At 37.9% G+C, this 24,332-nt stretch overlaps 1 protein-coding gene across 4 annotated transcripts in view; it reads left to right on the top strand.

Moving 5' to 3' along the window:
* The window catches only part of LOC128697146 (chromatin-remodeling complex ATPase chain Iswi-like), a 75,994-nt gene extending 55,051 nt beyond the window's left edge, over window positions 1-20,943 (top strand). For 3 of the 4 annotated variants that reach the window (XM_070104093.1, XM_070104092.1, XM_070104091.1), the window contains 6 exons: window positions 386-509; window positions 14,044-14,157; window positions 16,831-17,046; window positions 17,456-17,617; window positions 17,910-18,070; window positions 19,659-20,031. In XM_070104093.1, the coding sequence (XP_069960194.1) occupies window positions 386-509; window positions 14,044-14,157; window positions 16,831-17,046; window positions 17,456-17,617; window positions 17,910-18,070; window positions 19,659-19,890 (1,009 nt within the window). In that variant the 3' untranslated portion in view covers window positions 19,891-20,031. Of the gene's footprint in view, window positions 1-385; window positions 510-14,043; window positions 14,158-16,830; window positions 17,047-17,455; window positions 17,618-17,909; window positions 18,071-19,658 lie in introns of all 4 variants that reach the window. The other variant, XM_070104090.1, reaches the window with a different exon arrangement.
* Window positions 20,944-24,332: the final 3,389 nt, after the last annotated feature.

Genomic DNA, 24,332 nt, shown 5'->3' with positions numbered 1-24,332 from the left:
CATTTGAATTGTGATATCTGTGCACCTTTGAAAAGATAGCTAGAAAATGAGTAATAATGCAGGTGTGTTTTGAATCAGCCTGCCTTGGTGGGAAATGACCAATGTGTTAAACTTTTGAAGACTTTTTGAGGAAGTTATGACAGACCCTGCAGTCATAGGCGTGTTCCAAGCATTCATCTAATCTTCCATTTCCTTCACTTAAAATACAATAAGTTAACCATATTGTGTTTTTATATCCCCTCCAAGTTTCACTTACCATAATCTACTTTCTCGGTGAATATTATTTGCATTAATCAGATAAACATTATAATGTGTGTCCTAGTATAAGCTTTTTTTTATCATAGCTTATTAAAGTACATGAGTTTATATTTTAATTTGTTTGCAGAAACAAACAGAAGGCAATTGTTGGAATGTGGATTGAGCCACCTAAACGAGAGAGGAAGGCCAATTATGCAGTGGATGCCTACTTCCGGGAGGCTCTTAGAGTGTCTGAACCTAAAGCCCCAAAGGTAGGTGGTCAAGCCTTGGTATATAAGATGGGTGGGTTGATAACAAAGATTTTTTTTTTTTTTTTTAAATTCGATGACCATCTCTCCCCAAGGTAGGGTGACCCAAAGAAAACATATTCACTGTCATTTCTGTCACCATCTTTCCAGAAGTAAAAATCTGCATTTGTGGTCATGGTGGGGCTCTTGCTAACTTCTCTATAGTGTATAGAAATATACCTAATTGGATGAATCTTATTAGAGCCAGCTGGCCCAGTGGTAAACACACTGGCCTTTTGTAATTTTTTTTTTTTCAGAAGTTCTCTGATATTTCAATCAGATTACTATTCGACTGTCAGTCTCTCCCTCCCACCTCCTGGACTCAAGTATGGCTAACTGGTTTCCCTGAATCCCTTCATAAATATTTCCTTGCTCACACTCCATTAGCACTTCAAACCATATAAACCACTTTGCCTCAATTCACTCTTAACTAACATACTTATGCACACCTGCCAAATGCTCAAACTTCTGCCACTTAGAACCTTCTCAAACCTTCCCTCCAACCCATCCCGATTAAGTTAGGTAAGGTTCGTCAGGAAACGGGTCAAGTGTTTCCTGTTGTGGGTCTTAGTCAGATGATGACTCACCGTTAGAGCTTTTGGTTATCCGACCGAAGCCTTCTGCTGGCTTACCGGTCCACCCTTTTAAAAATTATGGTCATAGTTATAACCATTTTTTTAGTAGCCCATCGTGGGGTGACCACTATGCCTCTTACTCTTTACCCTGGATTTATATGCTTTCATTGCTGTCCTTTTCTTATCCATCCCTAATGAAGCAAATCACCTCAGTCACGTGGGATTACCTTTTCATAACCCCCCTCACTTTCTTCTAATTTCAGTGCTTCTAATTCTGCATAATATTCACATTACACATTGCTCTCAGACATGGTATCTCCAAAGCTTTCCACCTCCTCACAGCAACCTTTAAAGATCATGCCTCCCACCCATATTACTCTGGCATATGCCCCATCTTGACCCCATAGATCTTATTTTTTTTTATTCAGAATTCTCTGCACACAATTTTTTCACATTTATCTATTCTTTGGTTTACCTTATCTCCAATGGTACCATCTGCCAACAGGTCCATTTCCAAATATCTGATTAATTTCTCCATACACTCTCCCTCCAATTTTATATTCATTACTTCTTTATCCTGCTATTTTATGTGTTCACTTTGTTTCCACCTCCTTTCACATATCCTCCTAAACTTCTCCACCAGTTTTTGCAGCTTCTCTTCAGAATCTCCAAAAAGAACTGTCACAGGTAGAGAGTAAATGTGACAATTCTTACTTTGTGTCAGACTCCCCAATGTACAATTGAACTTTCAGTTGCACATTTTTTCTTCCCAACTCTTAGTGTTCACTTCTTTCACATCCCCATCAGTAAATATACTGAACAACCAAGGTAACATGACACAACACTGTCTAAAGCATACTTTTACTGGAAAATAATCGTCTTCTCTCTTACACGATCCTACAGTACCTGTAGTTAAAAAATGGATAAAAAAAATTCCCTCCTGTATACTTTGAACATTTTTGCACTGATAGTGAAAAGGCATTTTTTTTTCTTTAGGTTCTAGGATAAATAAAATATCATGTATCTTTATAATCTATATTGTTTTCCCTGGACATATGGTATTGAGGTATCCATTAGAAAAGAAAGGAAAATCATATGGAAAGGGTAAATGTCTTAATTAAATAGAAGGAATAGAATTAGGGAAAATTGATATGTGAATGGATTCATAATATGGAAATTCTAGTACAGATGGGCCCTGCTTTACAGCTCTTCACTGTACAGTGTTTCACTAATGCAACGGTTTTCTTCATTTATTCAGACTTCTTAAAATAAATATATTCACCACTCACTATTAGCTAAGGATAAAAATATTTTAGAAGAAGTAATGTATGTACTGTATATACATTCTTAGGCCTAGCTCTATTGCTCACTTAATATATGATAGTGAGTGTAAACATGCTATGTATCAAGCTTTTATATGCATTTGAAAGTGAAAAAAGGCTATGATGCACTCTGCAGTGATTTTCACTTTAGAGCAGTAAGGGGGCCGTCCAGTACCACTACGCCGTGCCAGAGTTCTACATCATTATTTTCATTCTTTTATCATTTGTTCATTCCTAACATCATCATTCACTTGTCGCTGAAAAGCTCCTTGCCTTTATCATTTGCTTGCTTCTGAAATTTATTTTGTTTGGCCAGGTACATTGTTACAGCCAGATGCTGCTCTCTCATAAGCTTTTCAAATATTTTTTCTCATATTACTCTTGGTGGCTCTTTCTTACTCCTTTCATGAAACTTGTATAATTTTTTTTTAACCACTAATATTTATTTACACTGTGATCATAACATCCTTGGACAATCTTTAATGCTACATAGTTTTGGTGCACAGCTTTCTGTAGTTAACTTCCAGGAATTTGTCAGAATATCACTAACATCACTGGAGAAATTTAATTAACTAAAATATTAGAAAATTTCATTATTAATCACAGCTGTGTTGATGATACATTGGACCTTTATTCCACAAGAAGAGTTGTTTCTCTGATCAAGAAGAGGGCTAAATAGTTGCTGTTGGTAGTACAGCCTCTCCTCACTTAACGATGGAGTTTCGTTCCTAAGACCATATCAGTAAATGAATTTGTTGCTAAGTGAGAAGCATACTATAATGGTAGTGGGTTTGTGTCAACCATCTTTGATATTGTTTTAATATTACCTTTGCATCATTTATAACATTACTGGTATATTTTTAAATGTTTATACAGTAGTGTGCTGTATATTATAATAAACAGATTAGAGGAAATCAGCTCTAATATACATTATTTAGGTACGCATACCGGTCAGAGAGCCTGTCGTAAGTCTGAGTCGTCGGTAAACGAGTACGTCGCTAAGTAAGGAGAGACTGTAGTTTGTTCCATAATTGAATTTCAACTTTTGAATTTCCAGGTATTTTCTCAATATGGGTTATCCAATTTACAAACATTGAAATACTATGAAATATTTTAATGTACTGTACTGCACTGTACTGTTATATTTTAAAAGTTAATTGAAGACAAACCATACCCCCGGCCGGGATTGAACCCGCGGTCATAGAGTCTCAAAACTCCAGCCCGTCGCGTTAACCACTAGACCAGCTAGCCACGGGCTGGAGTTTTGAGACTCTATGACCGCGGGTTCAATCCCGGCCGGGGGTATGGTTTATTTGCAATCGTGTCATTACGATTTCTTAAGCCATTGAAGACAACCTGGTTATTGTTAGCTATATAGTAGCCTTAGTTTGTAAATGAGAAATTAACCATTTCATTCAAAAATCTTCTCTATTTAACAGACTAAAACTTTCCTCTTCAGCCTAATTGGAGAGGAGTAAGTAGGCCTGCTGGAACTTTATTGTACAGCCTTTGCTTTTGCCACCCCCTTTTTTTTTACTTCAAGTTTTTGACTTTAATAATGTTGTAGCATATGTATTTGGGGAGGCTTGGGCAAAAATCACTGACCGGCATATTTCTAAGGAAATATTACTATTTTAGTTAAAAAATGCACATTGCACAAGTTTTTGTAGGGATTGAGAGCAGAGTGATGTGGTAGACAGAGAAAGATTGTTTTGACCTTGGCATATATTTTTAGATATAGATGTTTGTTCTTTATCCTTCAATTTCTCTAGATAGCACTTTAAACTTGATTGTAGTGCCTCCCTCTCTTGGTAGTGCAGGTTACAAAGAATCATCTGAAAGCACATTAACACTGATTTAATAAATCATAGATAATGAAATCTTTTAATCCATTTATAGTTTTATGGTGCATTGAATCTCTTGAATAAATGATTGAAACACTATTTAATAACTAAATATTGTATGTATACATGTACAATGTAAATATAAATATACACAAAAAGTCAGTTTTGTTTTTTGCTAACTATTGAACCAAGGATAAGTGGGGATGTTGTAGTTCTGATGATGTCAGTTGTGATGCTTGTGCATGTTTGGCAGGACACCTGTTGGATGAGTGATGGTGAATGTATTTCCTTCTAGGGGGGGTCACCCTATCTTGTTGGTAAGTGATTGGTGTCATAAATAAGAAAAAATCACTTTCTGATGGGCTGAATTTAATTAATTGTTTATGTTGATTTCCAGTAGGTAATTTATATTAAGAATATGCAGGTCCAATGTCTACACTGTAAAGGAGGGGTGGGGATATTTGCTGTTTGGAGTGACATCTGAACTTTCGTATTTGCACATCTCTAGCAGGACAATGATAGTGTAAATGATAGTAAAAGTGTTTCTTTTTCTGGTCATCCTGCCTCGGTGGGAGACGACCAGCATGTTAAAAAAACAAGAATCCAGTAAATCCCCTCGGTATAATGGACTGCTAGGAGGGAGTGGATGGTTTATAATGGCAGTGATGGTGGATAAAGAAGAGAGAGTTTTGCTGTGATAATAACTCACAGTTATGAAACCAACAGACTTTGACTTTTGTTACCGAACTGTTTGACGCAGCAGATATATGTGGAAGTTTGTTATGTTGAGGGTTTCTCTACAGTGTATTTTCCACGTAGGACATTTCCCACCAAGGTAGGGTGACTCAAAGAGAGAAACAGTCACCATCATCATTCCAGTATTTACCTTGCTAAAAAATATAACAACATCGCAGTTGTTGTAGCATGATAGCTTTGGTTCAAGGCTAGTTAAGTATCTTTTGTCATTATTAAAGCAACATTAAAATTGTTTAGCACAGAATTTAAACTTTGTTATGGGGTTGTTTTGCTGGTTTGGCAATACAGTTGTAGATGATTGAGACAAGCTGTAAATTAGAGTAGTCTTTGAAGCTAATACAGTGGACCCCCGCATAACGATTACCTCCGAATGCGAACAATTATGTAAGTGTATTTATGTAAGTGCGTTTGTACGTGTATGTTTGGGGGTCTGAAATGGACTAATCTACTTCACAATATTCCTTATGGGAACAAATTCGGTCAGTACTGGCACCTGAACATACTTCTGGAGTGAAAAAATATCGTTAACCGGGGGTCCACTGTACTTGCATAACCTAAATATAGTTAAATCTAATATACAAGCAACAGTGGTTGAGCTTGAGAAAGACCTTCCAAGCTTGGGCCAGTAGGCCTACTGCAGTTTTCCTCTATTCTTATGTTTTTACATTACCAGCTCTTAAATATTGTGTATCATGCCTTGGTTAAAATATAGAGACCTTGTCTTATGTCTCCATGTTTTCAGTTTGGGAAATTGCCTGTTGGCTATGGATAGAGACTTTTATTCAAAATAAAAAAAACTTATTGAGGGATAACTTATAGAGAGCTGTTTTGAAAGGGCATTAATACCATACATTGCCTTGCAAAGCAAGGTAGTATGTGCACCTAAATCAGAATGTGAGAACTTGGTCTTATGACACTGGAGTAAAAAAGAACAAGAGGGGCTATAATCAGGATATATAAAATACTGTTGAGCTCAGACAGGCTAGTATATAAAGTCCAGGATCTCTAAGTCTTTCACATTTTAGGTGTAATTCCTTGAGTTGTTACTGCAATAGGAATCTTCTCCACTTTCTTACTAGTTTTCTTGATGCTTTACAGCATTTCTTGGTTTATCTTCCTTTTCAACTTGGGCATTGGTCATTATTTTTATGAAAATACACTAGATTTTTTTGTTGTGTGAGGATTTGGCATTGGGTGAGGTTCATGTTGGGGTAGGGTTGTGGAGGGGGGTATATGATGGAGTTCAGGAGTGAGGCTGGAACTTGGAGTGTTAGCAAATTGGGTCAGACCTAGAGTAGTTTGGATGTGGGAGTGTGGTGAAGGTAGAAGAAATATAATGATTTCAGGGCAGTGTGAGGTGAATCTGTTTTGAAATAGCAGGTCTCTCATGCTATGATTGTTGGAGAGGAAATTTTATTGTCAAGGCATTAAATGCATGAGTGACTGATGTTGGGGTAGTTAAGAATGGGTGAGAGGTACCGAGGTCATAGGTGTAGCATGGATCCTGTATTGTATATAGAAGGTGGGATGATGGTGGTAGTGTTTTTAGGTAAGAGTTCATTGTGCAGGGGATTTGTTGGGAAATTTATCTTTCTAAATAGCTCTTGTTCTTCTTTATTTCTTCTATTGTCCATGGGGAAGTGGAAAAGAATCTTTCCTCCGTAAGCCATGCGTGTCGTATGAGGCGACTAAAATGCCGGGAGCAATGGGCTAGTAACCCCTTCTCCTGTAGACATTTACTAAAAAAGAGAAGAAGAAAAACTTTATAAAACTGGGATGCTTGAATGTGCGTGGATGTAGTGCAGATGACAAGAAACAGATGATTGCTGATGTTATGAATGAAAAGAAGTTGGATGTCCTGGCCCTAAGCGAAACAAAGCTGAAGGGGGTAGGGGAGTTTCAGTGGGGGGAAATAAATGGGATTAAATCTGGAGTATCTGAGAGAGTTAGAGCAAAGGAAGTGGTAGCAGTAATGTTGAAGGATCAGTTATGGAAGGAGAAAAGAGAATATGTATGTGTAAATTCAAGAATTATGTGGATTAAAGTAAAGGTTGGATGCGAGAAGTGGGTCATAATAAGCGTGTATGCACCTGGAGAAGAGAGGAATGTAAAGGAGAGAGAGAGATTTTGGGAGATGTTAAGTGAATGTATAGGAGCCTTTGAACCAAGTGAGAGAGTAATTGTGGTAGGGGACTTGAATGCTAAAGTAGGAGAAACTTTTAGAGAGGGTGTGGTAGGTAAGTTTGGGGTGCCAGGTGTAAATGATAATGGGAGCCCTTTGATTGAATTTTGTATGGAAAAGGGTTTAGTTATAGGTAATACATATTTTAAGAAAAAGAGGATAAATAAGTATACAAGATATGATGTAGGGCGAAATGACAGTAGTTTGTTGGATTATGTATTGGTAGATAAAAGACTGTTGAGTAGACTTCAGGATGTACATGTTTATAGAGGGGCCACAGATATATCAGATCACTTTCTAGTTGTAGCTACACTGAGAGTAAAAGGTAGATGGGATACAAGGAGAATAGAAGCATCAGGGAAGAGAGGGGTGAAGGTTTATAAACTAAAAGAGGAGGCAGTTAGGGTAAAATATAAACAGCTATTGGAGGATAGATGGGCTAATGAGAGCATAGGCAATGGGGTCGAAGAGGTATGGGGTAGGTTTAAAAATGTAGTGTTAGAGTGTTCAGCAGAAGTTTGTGGTTACAGGAAAGTGGGTGCGGGAGGGAAGAAGAGCGATTGGTGGAATGATGATGTAAAGAGAGTAGTAAGGGAGAAAAAGTTAGCATATGAGAAGTTTTTACAAAGTAGAAGTGATGCAAGGAGGGAAGAGTATATGGAGAAAAAGAGAGAGGTTAAGAGAGTGGTAAAGCAATGTAAAAAGAGAGCAAATGAGAGAGTGGGTGAGATGTTATCAACAAATTTTGTTGAAAATAAGAAAAAGTTTTGGAGTGAGATTAACAAGTTAAGGAAGCCTAGAGAACAAATGGATTTGTCAGTTAAAAATAGGAGAGGAGAGTTATTAAATGGAGAGTTAGAGGTATTGGGAAGGTGGAGGGAATATTTTGAGGAATTGTTAAATGTTGATGAAGATAGGGAAGCTGTGATTTCGTGTATAGGGCAAGGAGGAATAACATCTTGTAGGAGTGAGGAAAAGCCAGTTGTGAGTGTGGGGGAAGTTCGTGAGGCAGTAGGTAAAATGAAAGGGGGTAAGGCAGCCGGGATTGATGGGATAAAGATAGAAATGTTAAAAGCAGGTGGGGATATAGTTTTGGAGTGGTTGGTGCAATTATTTAATAAATGTATGGAAGAGGGTAAGGTACCTAGGGATTGGCAGTGAGCATGCGTAGTTCCTTTGTATAAAGGCAAAGGGGACAAAAGAGAGTGCAAAAATTATAGGGGGATAAGTCTGTTGAGTATACCTGGTAAAGTGTATGGTAGAGTTATTATTGAAAGAATTAAGAGTAAGACGGAGAATAGGATAGCAGATGAACAAGGAGGCTTTAGGAAAGGTAGGGGGTGTGTGGACCAGGTGTTTACAGTGAAACATATAAGTGAACAGTATTTAGATAAGGCTAAAGAGGTCTTTGTGGCATTTATGGATTTGGAAAAGGCGTATGACAGGGTGGATAGGGGGACAGTTTGGCAGATGTTGCAAGTGTATGGTGTAGGAGGTAGGTTACTGAAAGCAGTGAAGAGTTTTTACGAGGATAGTGAGGCTCAAGTTAGAGTGTGTAGGAAAGAGGGAAATTATTTCCCAGTAAAAGTAGGCCTTAGACAAGGATGTGTGATGTCACCGTGGTTGTTTAATATATTTATAGATGGGGTTGTAAGAGAAGTAAATGCGAGGGCCTTGGCAAGAGGCGTGGAGTTAAAAGATAAAGAATCACACATAAAATGGGAGTTGTCACAGTTGCTCTTTGCTGATGACACTGTGCTCTTGGGAGATTCTGAAGAGAAGTTGCAGAGATTGGTGGATGAATTTGGTAGGGTGTGCAAAAGAAGAAAATTAAAAGTGAATACAGGAAAGAGTAAGGTTATGAGGATAGAAAAAAGATTAGGTGATGAAAGATTGGATATCAGATTGGAGGGAGAGAGTATGGAGGAGGTGAATGTACAGGTCTCCCTCAACATTCACGTTTTCAGCTTTCGCGGGCTTCACACATTCGCGAATTCCCAACCGCCAAATTCCCAGCCGCCAAATCATATTCAAGTTTCCCGCCACCTGCGAGTCCCTACTACCCTCCCACCAACCCCCGCAACTGGCAGCCAGCCCTCCCACCACTCAGTGTGGTGAGTGTTTTGTTTGTTCATTATTTGTTATTAAACTACAGTATAAATAATGTAAACCCATTCTTGACTGCATATTGGAATGGCTATTCGGACAGGTATTAGACGGTGACATCATGTGTTTACTCTTGAACACAGCAAAGAATCAAACATTTCTGCTACTGCTAATAATAACAATAGTAATAATAATAATAATAAAAATAATAATAATAATAACAATAATAATAATAATAATAATAAATACGATATAATTGAAGAAGGAAGTTGTACAAAAATACGAGGGAGTGGTTGACACATCGTCAGTGTGACTTTGTTTATGCTGGAGTGAACATTAGTCTCCGTGCTCTTCCAAACATTTCACAATAATTCATTGTGTTTGGTGCTTGTAGATTGAGTGTGACTGGAGTGGTAGAGGCAGTGGTTGAGGCAGCGATTGAGGCAGTGGATGAGGCTGCTGTTGAGGCAGTGATTGAGGCAGTGGTTGAGGCAGCTGTTGAGGCAGCGATTGAGGCAGTGGTTGAGGCAGCTGTTGAAGCAGCGATTGAGGCAGCTGTTGAGGCAGCGATTGAGGCAGTGGGTGAGGCAGCTGTTGAGGCAGCGATTGAGGTAGTGGGTGAGGCAGCTGTTGAGACCGATTGAGGCAGTGGTTGAGGCAGCTGTTGAGGAGGCAGCGATTGAGGCAGTGGGTGAGGCAGCTGTTGAGGCAGCGATTGAGGCAGCGATTGAGGCAGTGGTTGAGGCAGCTGTTGAGGCAGCGATTGAGGCAGTGGGTGAGGCAGCTGTTGAGGCAGCGATTGAGGCAGTGGGTGATGCAGCTGTTGAGGCAGCGATTGAGGCAGTGGGTGAGGCAGCTGTTGAGGGAGCGATTGAGGCAGTGGGTGAGGCAGCTGTTGAGGCAGCAATTGAGGCAGTGGGTGAGGCAGCTGTTGAGACAGCGATTGAGGCAGTGGTTGAGGCAGCTGTTGAGGCAGCTGTTGAGGCAGTGATTGAGGCAGTGGGTAAAGCAGCTGTTGAGGCAGCAATTGAGGCAGCTGTTGAGGCAGCGATTGAGGCAGTGGTTGAGGCAGCTGTTGAGGCAGCGATTGAGGCAGTGGTTGAGGCAGCTGTTGAGGCAGTGGTTGAGGCAGCTGTTAAGGCAGCGATTAAGGCAGTGGGTGAGGCAGCGATTGAGGCAGTGATTGAGGCAGTGGGTGAGGCAGCGATTGAGGCAGTGGTTGAGGCAGCTGTTGAGGCAGTGGTATTTAATAACATACATGTTATTAATAATATGTACTATTATTATTTATAACATATATGTTATTAAATACCACTGCCTCAACTGCTGAATTATTGTGAAATGTTTGGAAGAGCAGGGAGACTAATGTTCACTCCAGCATAAACAAAGCCACACTGACGATGTGTCAACCACTCCCTCGTATTTTTGTACAATTTCCTTCTTCAATTATATCGTATTATTATTATTATTATTATTATTGTTATTATTATTATTACTACTACTATTGTTATTATTAGCAGAAGCAGAAATGTTTGATTCTTTGCTGTGTTCAAGAGTAAACACATGATGTCACCGTCCAATACCTTTCTGAATAGCCATTCCAATATGCAGTCATGAATGGGTTTACATTATTTATACTGTAGTTTAATAGCAAATAATGAACAAACAAAACACTCACCACACTGAGTGGTGGGAGGGCTGGCTGCCAGTTGCGGGTCTCGGAGGGAGGGTAGTAGGGACTCGCAGTGGTTGAGGAAGTGGTGGAGGCATTGATGGAGGCAGTGGAGGAGTCTGTGGTATTTAATAACATACATGTTAGTAAAACATAACATGCATATACAGTATTTAGTACAATTTACGACGTTTTCATGTATTTTATGATTGTTCATGGTTCAACAAGTTAAGGAAGCAGTATTGTATTATATTTCCCTACAATATATTGGGGCACCAAACATTCACGGTTTTTCAACATTCGCGAGGCTCTTGATCTCCTAACCCTCGCGAATGTTGAGGGAGACCTGTATTCAGATATTTGGGAGTGGACGTGTCAGTGGATGGGTCTATGAAAGATGAGGTGAATCATAGAATTGATGAGGGGAAAAGGGTGAGTGTGCACTTAGGAGTCTGTGGAGACAAAGAACTTTGTCCTTGGAGGCAAAGAGGGGAATGTATGAGAGTATAGTTTTACCAACGCTCTTATATGGGTGTGAAGCATGGGTGATGAATGTTGCAGCGAGAAGAAGGCTGGAGGCAGTGGAGATGTCATGTCTAAGGGCAATGTGTGGTGTGAATATAATGCAGAGAATTCGTAGTTTGGAAGTTAGGAGGAGGTGCGGGATTACCAAAACTGTTGTCCAGAGGGCTGAGGAAGGGTTGTTGAGGTGGTTCGAACATGTAGAGAGAATGGAGCGAAACAGAGTGACTTCAAGAGTGTATCAGTCTGTAGTGGAAGGAAGGCGGGGTAGGGGTCGGCCTAGGAAAGGTTGGAGGGAGGGGGTAAAGGAGGTTTTGTGTGCGAGGGGCTTGGACTTCCAGCAGGCATGCGTGAGCGTGTTTGATAGGAGTGAATGGAGACAAATGGTTTTTAATACTTGACATGCTGTTGGAGCGTGAGCAAAGTAACCATTTATGAAGGGGTTCAGGGAAACCGGCAGGCCGGACTTGAGTCCTGGAGATGGGAAGTACAGTGCCTGCACTCTGAAGGAGGGGTGTTAATGTTGCAGTTTAAAAACTGTAGTGTAAAGCACCCTTCTGGCAAGACAGTGATGGAGTGAATGATGGTGAAAGTTTTTCTTTTTCGGGCCACCCTGCCTTGGTGGGAATCGGCCAGTGTGATAAAAAAAAAATATATATATATATTAAATCTGTGGGAGAGCATTGCATTGGCTTGCTTTTCTGCCTAGTAGGCTGTAGGTGGAATTTTAATCTGGGCATGAAGTCAGTGTCTACCTTTCCCTTTCAAGCCGCATGTACCTTGCATTGTTTCCCTAAATACTTTACATTTTTTTTTAGTTACAAGTTCTGGCATTTTCAACAGGAAAAAATTATTCTTGGAGATCTTGAAAGAGGCTTTTCATACCTACCTGTTATGAGCTTCAATCCCTGCATTTCTCCAGTGAACTCTGACTCAGACATCATGTTTTCTATTTTGCATAAGCCATGTGACTCCTTTTCCTCCTAGGATAAAACAATTTTTTTTTTGTGTGTGTGAATTATTGCAAACCCTGTTTGCATCACCATTTGCTTTGGATATGGTCTAAGACTTGTCACTTTAGCGCTTGTTAAATTTTTGTTTCATCATTTGTGATAAACATCTTAATATTCTCATCCATGTCCATAGCAAACTTTCCCTTTCTCACGTATTAATTCTAGTTCTAGTCCTCATTTCCTATCTTTTATAATCCTCTGTTTTTCTTAATTAAGCTCACAGAAACCAAATCTAATCTTTCTCTCGGCTTCATTACAAATTTCTTCCTCTTACTTATATCCTTATTATCCTACAGTGGCATGTCTCATGTATATTTACATTCTTTACCTGCCTTTTTTTTTTTCCTACATTTGTTAGACTTTGGTTCAGGCATTGCTAACCAAATTTATTATCCCTTTTTCTTTGGTTATTTTTACCTATGATAAAGGAGGTTGGACATCCAACAGGCTTGGGTTGAGCATGTTAGATAGGAGTGAGTGGAGGTAAGTGGTTTTCATGACTTGAAGGACTGTTGGAGTGCTAGCAGGGTAACATTTATGAATGGATTCAGGATAACCAGTTAGCTGAACTTGAGTCCTGGAGGTGAGATGTACAGTGCTTGCAATCTGGTGGGGTGGAGATAGTGCAGTTTGGAGGAGCATCTGAACTGTGTTATCAGCTTCTGGCAAGACAGTGATTGAGTGAGTGGTGATGGAGCTTTTTCTTTTTTATTGGGTCATCCTACCTCAATGGGAGATGGCAGGTGTGTTAAAAAAAGCATGAATAGTAAGTAAATACAGTGGACCCCCGGTTCACGATATTATTTCATTCCAGAAGTATGTTCAGGTGCTAGTACTGACCGAATTTGTTCCCATAAGGAATATTGTGAATTAGATTAATCAATTTCAGACCCCCAAACATACAAATACAAACGCACTTACATAAATACACTTACATAATGGGTCGCATTGGGAGCTGATCGTAAACCGGGGGTCCACTGTATACTGTACATACAATACATACATTGTCATGTCTTCAAAGCATTTATTGTAGTTAGTCTTAAAATGCTGGAGACTCGTTTTTTTTTATTGATCTTTTATACTGTACTGTGAGTAGTTTTAAATGAGGAAAGTTCATCTTATAATATTAATAATAATAATAATAATAATAATAATGAAGTAATTGCTACTACTTTATTTAAAAATTAACAGTATTTATGCATTTTACGTACAGTAAACCTTCAATTAATTGACCTTGGTTTAACATACTGTAAATACAGAACAAAATCTGCCAGTTCAGTTGATCTGGAAACAACACGGTGTATTCTTCTCAGAATGGTCTTATTAAATTCTTGGCACAATAATCTTGTTTCTGCCACCACGGTTGCATTACCAGCCATCCACTCTCCCCTATTACTACATGAAATAAAAACTTTACTGTGTTTTGTAATGACATATTTGAAGATGCATTAATAAATTTCAATTTGCTTTATTGACAGTTTTGTTAAATATATTGTGTATCTGCAGGCGCCTCGACCACCCAAGCAGCCAGTGGTACAAGACTTCCAGTTCTTCCCTCCGAGATTATTTGAGCTGCTGGATAAGGAGATCTACTATTACCGGAAGACTGTTAGCTACAAGGTGAGTGGTTTCCTTATAGGATCTAGAAAGAGATAGCTATAAGATTAATTTACATTTATAATTGAGGCTAGTAACCTCTTTTCCTGTATAAATTACTAAATATACAAGGAAAACTTTTGTTTTTTCTGTCGGTCGCCCTGTCTCAGTACAATAAGGCTGGTGCATTGGAAAAAACATTTATATTGAAGTTTTAAGTTATATTTTTAAATGTGGATGTACTGTAGATAGTCACATCGTCCTAACATTTGTTTTATGTCTCATGGGTTTTTTATGCCAATTCCTTATTATTAGCTTAATTGCTATTAGAGCAGGGTAAACTGGCTTAAGTGTTGGTTTATAAGAATGCACAGTTTATTGATAAGGTTCAGCGCAGAGTACGTATTATAAATTGATTGATAGTTATATTGAAAGTTATATAAAATACTGACAAGTTGATAAGTAAGGTTGGGTATCTTTGTTATTGAACAGTAATTACTTGCATGAATACGTACTTAGACTGGGTCCTCCTATTCTTGCTTAAAAATTGTTTTAGTCTTTGTACTTTGCTGTTTATTTGTCAAGGGTTTGCTCATTGTGATTTAAATAAAATATTGGTATTTGACAATAATTTTTGTAATGAACATACATGTTTTAAAACTTCCTTAGTTAAAGAATTGATAATGTTTTCAAATTTGTGTACAGTGAGTTTGCCACAACAGAAATGTCGTAGCTAACTCTCCCTGCCATCACAGAAATGTCACAGCTAACTCTCCCTGCCATCATAGAAATGTCACAGCTAACTCTCCCTCCCATCACAGAAATGTCATAGCTAACTCTCATTGCCATCACAGGAATGTCACAGCTAACTCTCCCTGCCATCACAGAAATGTCATGGCTAACTCTCCCTCCCATCACAGAAATGTCATAGCTAACTCTCATTGCCATCACAGGAATGTCACAGCTAACTCTCCCTGCCATCACAGAAATGTCATAGCTAACTCTCCCTGCCATCACAGAAATGTCATAGCTAACTCTCCCTGCCATCACAGAAATGTCACAGCTAACTCTCCCTGCCATCATAGAAATATCATAGCTAACTCTTCCTGCCAACACAGAAATGTCATGGCTAACTCTCCCTGCCATCACAGAAATGTCACAGCTAATTCTCCCTGCCATCACAGAAATGTCATAGCTAACTCTCCCTGCCATCACAGAATTTTTTTTTTTTTTTCAACAAGTTGGCCGTCTCCCACCGAGGCAGGGTGACCCAAAAAAGAAAGAAAATCCCCAAAAAGAAAATACTTTCATCATCATTCAACACTTTCACCACACTCACACATTATCACTGTTTTTGCAGAGGTGCTCAGAATACAACAGTTTAGAAGCATACACATATAAAGATACACAACATATCCCTCCAAACTGCCAATATCCCAAACCCAAACAGAAATGTCACAGCTAATTCTCCCCGCGATCATAGAAATGTCATATCTAACTCTACCTGCCTTCACAGAAATGTCACAGCTAACTCTTCCCTACCCCCTTGTCTTCCTTCTGCTGTGCTGTTAAGGGTTAATTATGCCAAACAATTTTGGATTAACAGCTTCTAAAGACATTTAAATGCATTGCAAAAATATATACCATAGAACGCCTGTATCCACTGATTCAGGATCCACGATTTCAGTTATCCATGGTTTACTGTCCTAAAAATACCTCTTAATTTTGCATATTAATTGCCCCAAAGTACAAAAGTAGAGAAGCTGACAGTTTTTCAAAGCCCATCAGTGAAAAAGTAATAATTCTCTATTTCTCTCTTTCAACAAACTGGCTGTATCCCTCTGAGGAAGGGTGCCCCCCCCCCCCCCCCAAAAAAAAAAAAAAAAAAGTTTCTCTTTAACTTTAGTAATGTATACAGGAGAAAGGGTTACTGACCCCTTGCTCCTGGTATTGTAGCCGCCTCTTATGACATGCATGGCTTACAAAGGAAGAATTCTGTTCCACTTTCCCATGGAGATAAGAGGAAATCAACAAGAATAGGAAATAGTAAGAAAATAGAAGAAAACCCAGAGGGGTGTGTATATAGATGGTTGTACATACATGAGTAGTGTGACCTAAGTGTAAGTAGAAGTAGCAAGTTGTGCCTGAAATCTTGCATGTGTGGAACGGTCTTCCGAGTAGGGTGATTGAGGCTAGGACCTTGGGCAGCTTTTAAAAGAGATTGGACAAATGTATGAGTGGAAGGAGCTGGGTTTGTTTGGTGTTGTGGGTACAGGAGTAAACTCTTGGGTAGTTTAGGGTAGGGGTGGTTTTGATAAGGACTTGCCTTGTATGGGCCAGTAGGTCTTATGCAGTGTTCCTCCATTCCTATGTTCTTACGTTTATGAGACAGACAAAAGACACCAGCAATTCTATCATCATGTAAAATAATTAGAGGATTTCATTTTACACTCACTCGGCAGGACGGTAGTACCTCCCTTGGCGGTTGCTGTCTACCAACCTACTACCTAGGAATTCTCTACTAATTGTGCATAATTTATCAGTTAAACTTTAAAGGGTTTGCTACTATTCGCGGTTTTGGTATCCACGGCAGATCCTTGGAATGTATCCCCCATGGATACGGGGGTCCTACTGTATATACAGTGAATGTGGTAATCTATGCTTCAGTATTGTGAGTGACACAACCTTGTGTTGCAGGTTCCAAAGAATCCTGAGTTTATGGGAGAAGCTGCTCGTATACAGAAAGAGGAGCAACAGAAAATCGATGAAGCAGAACCAGTTACAGAAGAGGAGATGGAGGAGCGGGACAGTCTGCTCACACAAGGCTTCCTCAACTGGAGTAAGCGAGACTTTAACCAGTTTATCAAGGCCAATGAGAAGTTTGGTCGAGATGATATCGAAAACATTGCCAAGGTAAGCACTGTACAATGAATAATTTCATCTCTAATGTATCTGTCTGATTTATCCAAAAACCTCCTTATCAATTTTTTTTTTCTTGAATGTAATTACTGAAAAGGAATAAAAAAAATTTGGATTCTTCATTCAGTTCCTTTTTCCTTGGTGGGAAATGGCTGTTTTTAAAATAAAATATTATACCATATCTCATTGAATTAGAGATGGTTCATGACCTTTAATTTATGGCTTAGATATAAAATTCCTGTTTTGCTGTTGGAAATAAAATCTAGTTTTAAAGTGGGACCTAAAATGTTAATTTTAGGGCTAAACATAAAATGTTTGCTGTATGGCTTCATAATCCATATAGTATATTTGCTTGTTGAACATAAATATTTTTAATCTGAATGTGTATTTGTTATTGTTTCAGGAAGTCGAGGGTAAAACGCCTGATGAGGTGATGGAATATTCTGCGGTGTTTTGGGAGCGCTGTTCAGAGCTTCAAGATTGTGATCGAATTCTAGCACAAATTGAAAGGGGCGAGGCAAAAATTCAGAGAAGGGCATCAATTAAAAAGGCTCTTGATGCTAAGGTGAGAAGGTTGATTAATGAATGTTAATGTGTTTTGTTGTTGAGTTCTGTTATTTTTCTTATAATAATTGGTTGTAATGATAAAAGTAGCAAAATATTGGCATTCACTAGCTGACTAATGACAGTTTAACTGGTGTATCTTGTCAAATAAACTTCTTATTTCATGCTGGTCATGTAGGCCACATGATGGCATGTTATTGTATAACTCTTGAAATGAGTATTTTTTCTCTTTAGTGAAAAGTTTATAGAAGCTGCATTAGCTGATTTTTAGTAAGTAATTTTATTCCTTGCAGATGGCTCGATACCGAGCGCCGTTCCACCAACTCCGAATCTCTTACGGAACTAACAAAGGGAAAAACTATACAGAAGAGGAGGATCGCTTTCTTGTGTGTATGCTACACAAACTGGGCTTTGATAAGGAGAATGTCTATGAGGAGTTGAGAGCTGCTGTTAGGTGAGGCAGTATGATCATTAGTCACTACTACTACCATCACCACTATAAATTTGGTGACTGCTACTACGGTGATGACTATGACAACTACGATTACTACAATTTCAGTGACAACTGCAACAACAGTTAACACTACGAATACAACTACTACTACTACTAAGACGTACATTAAATTGTTAGCTTTGATGTACGATGATGTAGATGATGAGTGATGATGAATGACGATGACAAAGTAATCATCATCCATCATCACTCATCATAATTTCCATCGTACATCACAGCTGACCATTACTTCCATAACCAGCAAATTACATTTCTATAAACCCTGCCAATGCTTATTCCATCTATTATTATTTCATCACTTCCACCTCTTTGAATTCTTCCATACAAGTCTACATTCTCATGTCTCTCTATTAGATCGATAAAACTCCTGGTGGATGAAGCATATTTCAAATCTAGATACCCAGGTGTTGCATGTGTCTTACTTAATCACTCCGTCTGATAGGAAATGATTGATGTATCAGAAAAGAATTAAGTTATTCACCCTTTAGAATTTATCCAGTATTTGCTTTATAATGGTTGTATTACCTCAGCAGAAACTGTGCCAAGTGAAAAATACCTGATAAAGGCATGAGAAATCAAAGGGTAAAAACAAAAAAAGTGTAATAGTAAAGGTCATTAAAATGGCAGTGTGATGTTTGAGGTTGACAGAACAATGTCATATAACATTTTGTGAGTGGCAAGAGGCAAGAACCATTAACAAGAGAACTGTAGATAATTGGTTCAGAGAACCAACAGGTTGATGAATTAGACACCGGTGTAACACTTGGGCATCTTTATTGTGGAAACATTTTGCCAACCAGTGGCTTCCGTAGTCCAATATAGACAAGAATGGTTGAAGATCAGGAGGAGTTTGAGATAATCAGTCTTCTCTGTGTTGGACTGAGGAAGCCACTAGTTGGTGAAATGTTTCCACAATAAAGATATCCAAGTGTTGCACAAGTGTAATTCATCAACAGGAGTGTTATTTGAATATTTTCCTTTGTGATGTTGAAATGGGTAACTTGCCTCCAGCCTTTTTTTTTTTTTTTTTTTTTTTTTTTTTTTTTTTTTTTTTTTTTTTTTTTTTTTTATAATACAGCCTCTCCTCACTTAGCGACATACTCATTTACCGACGACTCAGGCTTAAGACAGGCTCTGACCAGTATGCATGCCTAAATAATGTATAATAGAGCTTATTTCCTCTATTCTGTTTATGATAATATACAGTACATTAGTGTATAAACATTTAAAAATATACCCAAAATGTTATAAATGGTACAAAGGTAACATTAAAACAACAAGAAAGATGGTTGATACAAACCCACTACTATTATAGTATGCTCATCACTTGGCGACGAATTTGTTTACCGATGTGGTCTTAGGAACGGAACTCCATCGTTAAGTGAGGAGAGGCTGTAATGTAAATATTTTGTTTTTGGTTGAAATTGCAGTAGAAAGAATGCAAAAATGTTGTGCATTATAGAGACAAAGGTTTATTTTATATAGTACGTAATTTTAATGTGTGATTGTTTTTTCTTGTTTTTTTCAGATCTGCACCACAATTCCGTTTTGATTGGTTTATTAAGAGTAGAACAGCACTGGAGCTCCAGCGTCGGTGCAACACACTAATTACTCTCATTGAACGTGAAAATCAAGAGTTAGAAGAAAAAGAACGAGCAGAGAGAAAGAAAGGCAGACCCCGAGGGCTGTACATGAAGTCAGGAAAGAGGGCTGGCAGTGCTCAAGATGGCCGTGGAAGACGAAAGAAGAAAACAGAATAAACTTGTCAATTTGGTTAATTTTATAGGAGTGGTTGTGGAAGTAGATACAATACAATTTTCATAAGTTTTGTTAAAAAAAAAATACTTCTGTACCTACTTTGTAAATGCCTGAATTTAGGGTTCTCACATTACTAGCAAAGGGGGTGGGTAAATTTGGGAAGAATTTAATAAGGTCCCTACTGGGTAAATTGATAAAATTTTATAATGGATGAGCCCATAGATCATGAAAAATTTAAAATAGGGCTGGTCTAGTGCTCAGTATTGAAGATTCACCATATAGCTTCTGATTTGATGTGTATAATTTTACAAATCTTGTATTTTGTGGAAGATCTTGTTGCTAATAGGTGAAAGAGTTTGTCTTATTCTTTTATAATGCAGCAAATAAAGTACAAGTGGATCTCAAACTGTATTATGAGTCTCTCTCATTATCATTATTTATCTTTGTATACTGTGAAGGAGAATTGCTGACTCATGCTGCATTTTACCTTCAAAAGTTGAGCAAATTTTTCACGAGTAATTCATTTTAGATTCATATTGTGTTGCAGAACACGGTAAAATACTGAATCATCAATTTATAAACAAAATTTTTTCCTCAAGCTAATTGAAGGAGTAAAGATCAAACGTGTAAAAAAATTTAATAAATTTTTATTAAATTTAATAAATTTAATAAAAAAATTTTGCCTGTACAAATTCATTTGAGTGAAAGCATTATTGATGGCTATATTAGCAAACATTTTCATCAATTTATAAATGTCAGTGGAAGTTGCCAAAAAAAAAAAAAGTACAGATGCTGGTATTTGCATTTCTTTTACATTATTTTCATTAAACATTGTACTGTAGTACAATGTACTGCAGTGTGTATAAAATGTTGCATTACCGTATCTTCCTGTAAAATTTCAGAGAGTTTCGTTACAAAGTTTGGGAACACTGTGAGTACATTGTGTTCGTTTGTGAGTATTTACTTTAAATATAAAAGATTTCTTAGCAGCTATTAAAATGAGGATTCTGTAATGTCTTTTGTGCTATTTAGTAATATAATTTTTTTTTTTTTTTCTTCAATGACCATTTCCTGCCAAGGCAGGGTGACCCAAAGAAGGAAACACATACTGAATTGCAAGTTCTGAACATTTTTGTCAGCACACGTCTGGCAAGATAGAGATTGAATGAATTTATATGATATTTTGAACATTATTATCCATGTAATGGTAATTTGATATATTGGCACAAAATGATTATTATATATCTTGTTCATCTCACTGTTGGATGGCTTTACTTTTTAAAAGACAAAGAAAAAAATATGGTAAGATTTCATATCGTAGTCAAAGTACTACTTGGCTAGTGTTTTGTCTTGTAATTTTTTTATATATACAGTGGATCCCCGGTATTCCATATTAATCCGTTCCTGAGAGCTCATTGAATACCGAAAATATCGAAAACCGAATCAATTTTCCCCATAAGAAATAATGGAAATCAAATTAATCCGTGCAAGACACCCAAAAGTATGAAAAAAAGAAATTTTACCACATGAAATACTGAGTTTAATGCAATAGAATAATTACAATAACAATAGAATAATTGACAGTTACCTTTAATGAAGATCTGGTGATGATTGATGGGATGGGAGGAGGGGAGAGTGTCGAAGTTGTTACTGTTTAGAAGGGGAATCCCCTTCCATTAGGACTTGAAGTAGCAAGTCCTTTTCCGGGATTACTTCCCTTCTTTTAATGCCACTAGGCATTAAAAGAGAGTCACTGGACCTCTGTCGCACAACAAATCTGTCCATAGAGCTCTGTACCTCCTGTTCCTTTACGAATTGTCCAAAATGGCCCACAACATTGTCATTGTGATAGTTACCAGCACGGCTTGCAATAGCTGTGTTAGGGTAATTTTCATCCATAAAGGTTTGTAGTTCAACCCACCTTGCATACATTTCCTTAATTTTGGAAGTAGGCACAATGGATTCCACAACTGGCATAGGCTTCTCAATGTTAGCCCCAAACCCTTCAAAATCTTTCTTAATTTCCATACTCATTCTCACCCTTTTTACCACAGGGTTGGCACTAGAAGCTTTCTTGGGGCCCATGGTGACTTATTTTGCAGAAACGAGCACCAAAAACAGTGATAATAGGGAATGTACCGAATGTATCCTTAGATGCACGCACACTGGCTGGCTTGTAAACACTGGCACACACGGGGCAGTTCAGGCCACATGTGGACACGTCTCGTACGAATCACATCGAATACCGGGTTTTCGATCAGATACCAAGGCAAAATTTTTGCGTTAAAATGCATCGAATACCGGATTTATCGAATATCAATGCCATCGAATACCGGGGGTCCACTGTATAATGAAACTGATCAAATTTAAAAAGCGTGGCATGCAAGATTTCTTTTTCCATCATAAACATGTCAAGAATTAATTTAAAAAAAGAAATGATTTAGTGATCACCAGTTTTTAGCTTAGGATCATTATGTATCAGCCATCTTGTGTACTCAGGTCCAATCCAAAGTTTGACTGGTGTTTTCTGATGGATGAATGAATGTTTATAAAAGTAATATTTCTTTTAATTCTACATCATTTCAGTTGATGAAAAAGACACATTTGCAGTGGTTGGGTATCTTTATTGTTGAAATGTTTTGCCTACGTGGTAGGCTTCTTCAGTCATATAGGACCCTGGTGGGTTTAGCACTTAGTTTTGATTATAATACAGTGGAACCTCGGTTTTCGTGATTAATCCATTTGGAAAAAGTCTGACAATAAACCGAATTGTATGGAAACGGAAGCAATGTTTCACATAAGAAATAATATAAATCCAGTTACTCTGTTCCAGACACCCAAAAAAATATTAACAAAAAATGCATTTTATGGAGAATAACTCTAGTTTTACATACAAACTAGAGCATACGAAAACCAAGGTTCCACTGTAATTCAGTCAAATACAGAGAATGGATTGAAGGCAGCAGAAGTGACGCAGTAAAAATGATGTGATCATCTTTACCTTGTCACTTCTTAAAGATGACGTAATCATCTTTACCTTCAATCCATTCTCTCTATTTGACTGAAGAAGGCTACTGCATAAGTGAAACATTTCAACAATAAAAATACCCAACTGTTGCATGTCTCTTAATCATCAATTTGTTGGTATTTTATACTATTTTCATCATTTCAGTTGTTAAGGCTTGACTTTGTCACATGCTGTTCTCATCGGTTACATTCCACACAAAGGATTTTTTTTAATTGCAAACATTCACATTGCTTCATTCGCATGTGGTTTATTAATAGTAGTGATTGCATGAGCCAAAGGTAGTTTGGAGTTAGAGCAAGGAACGTAATGCTCGTTTTTTTTTTTTTTTTTAAGTTCAGTTTTGTCCTGTGATGTCTGTATTTGTTTGAGATAGTACTCGTTGACACTGTAACGTGCTAATGAATGTTTTATAATAAATGTATTTGAAAATGTTGGTTTACGTATTTCCTTTACAAAGAATGTGAATTTTTAGACAATTTAGAACAGGAGGGCCCCATTGATACAGCAGGTTAGGTTCTGGGCTACTGCAGTAAAGGGAAAATTGCTGTAAAGTGAAACAGCCTTTTTTTCACTTTCAAATGCATATAAAAGTCTGATAACATGTTTACACTATGATATATTAAGTGAGCAATAGAGTTCAAGCCTTAAAATTGCATATCCAGTACATACATTACTTCTTACTTTAAACACACCAGCCATATCCCACTGAGGCAGGGTGGCCCAAAAAAAGAAAAATGAAAGTTAATCTTTTTAAATTTAGTAATATATACTGAAAGGGTTACTAGCCCCTTACTACCAGCATTTTGGTCACCTCTTACGACATGCATGGTTTGTGGAGGAAGAATTTTGTTCTATTTCCCCATGGAGATAAGTGGAAATAAATAAGAACAAGAACTACATAGTAAGAAAACCCAGTGGGGTGTGTATATATATGCTTGTACATGCATCTGTAGTTGACCTAAGTGTAAGTAGAGGTAGCAAGACGTACCTGAAATCTTGCATGTTTATGAGAGAAAAAGACACCAGCAATCCTACCATCACAAAAAAATTACAGGTTTCCGTGTTACACTCACTTGGCAGGATGGTAGTACCACCCTGAGTGGTTATTGTCTACCAACTTAGTATCACAGGATGGTAGTACCACCCTGGGTGGTTATTGTCTACCAACTTAGTATCACAGGATGGTAGTACCACTCTGGGTGGTTACTGTCTACCAACTTATTATCACAGGATGGTAGCACCTTACAGTGAGTGGTGAACATATTAAGTCTAAATGAAGAATGGGTATAACTGAAGACTGCTGTATTAGCGAAGAACTGTAAAGTGGGGCCTTCCTTACCTTACATCCTTTCTAAATCTAAACTTTTCCAATTTGAATACATTATTTCAAGTTCTTCCTTGATGGGATGACCTTCC

The sequence above is a fragment of the Cherax quadricarinatus genome, chromosome 89 (assembly GCF_038502225.1).
Source record: "Cherax quadricarinatus isolate ZL_2023a chromosome 89, ASM3850222v1, whole genome shotgun sequence".
NCBI lineage: Eukaryota > Metazoa > Arthropoda > Malacostraca > Decapoda > Parastacidae > Cherax > Cherax quadricarinatus.
This window is presented reverse-complemented; position numbering and strand designations above follow the sequence as displayed.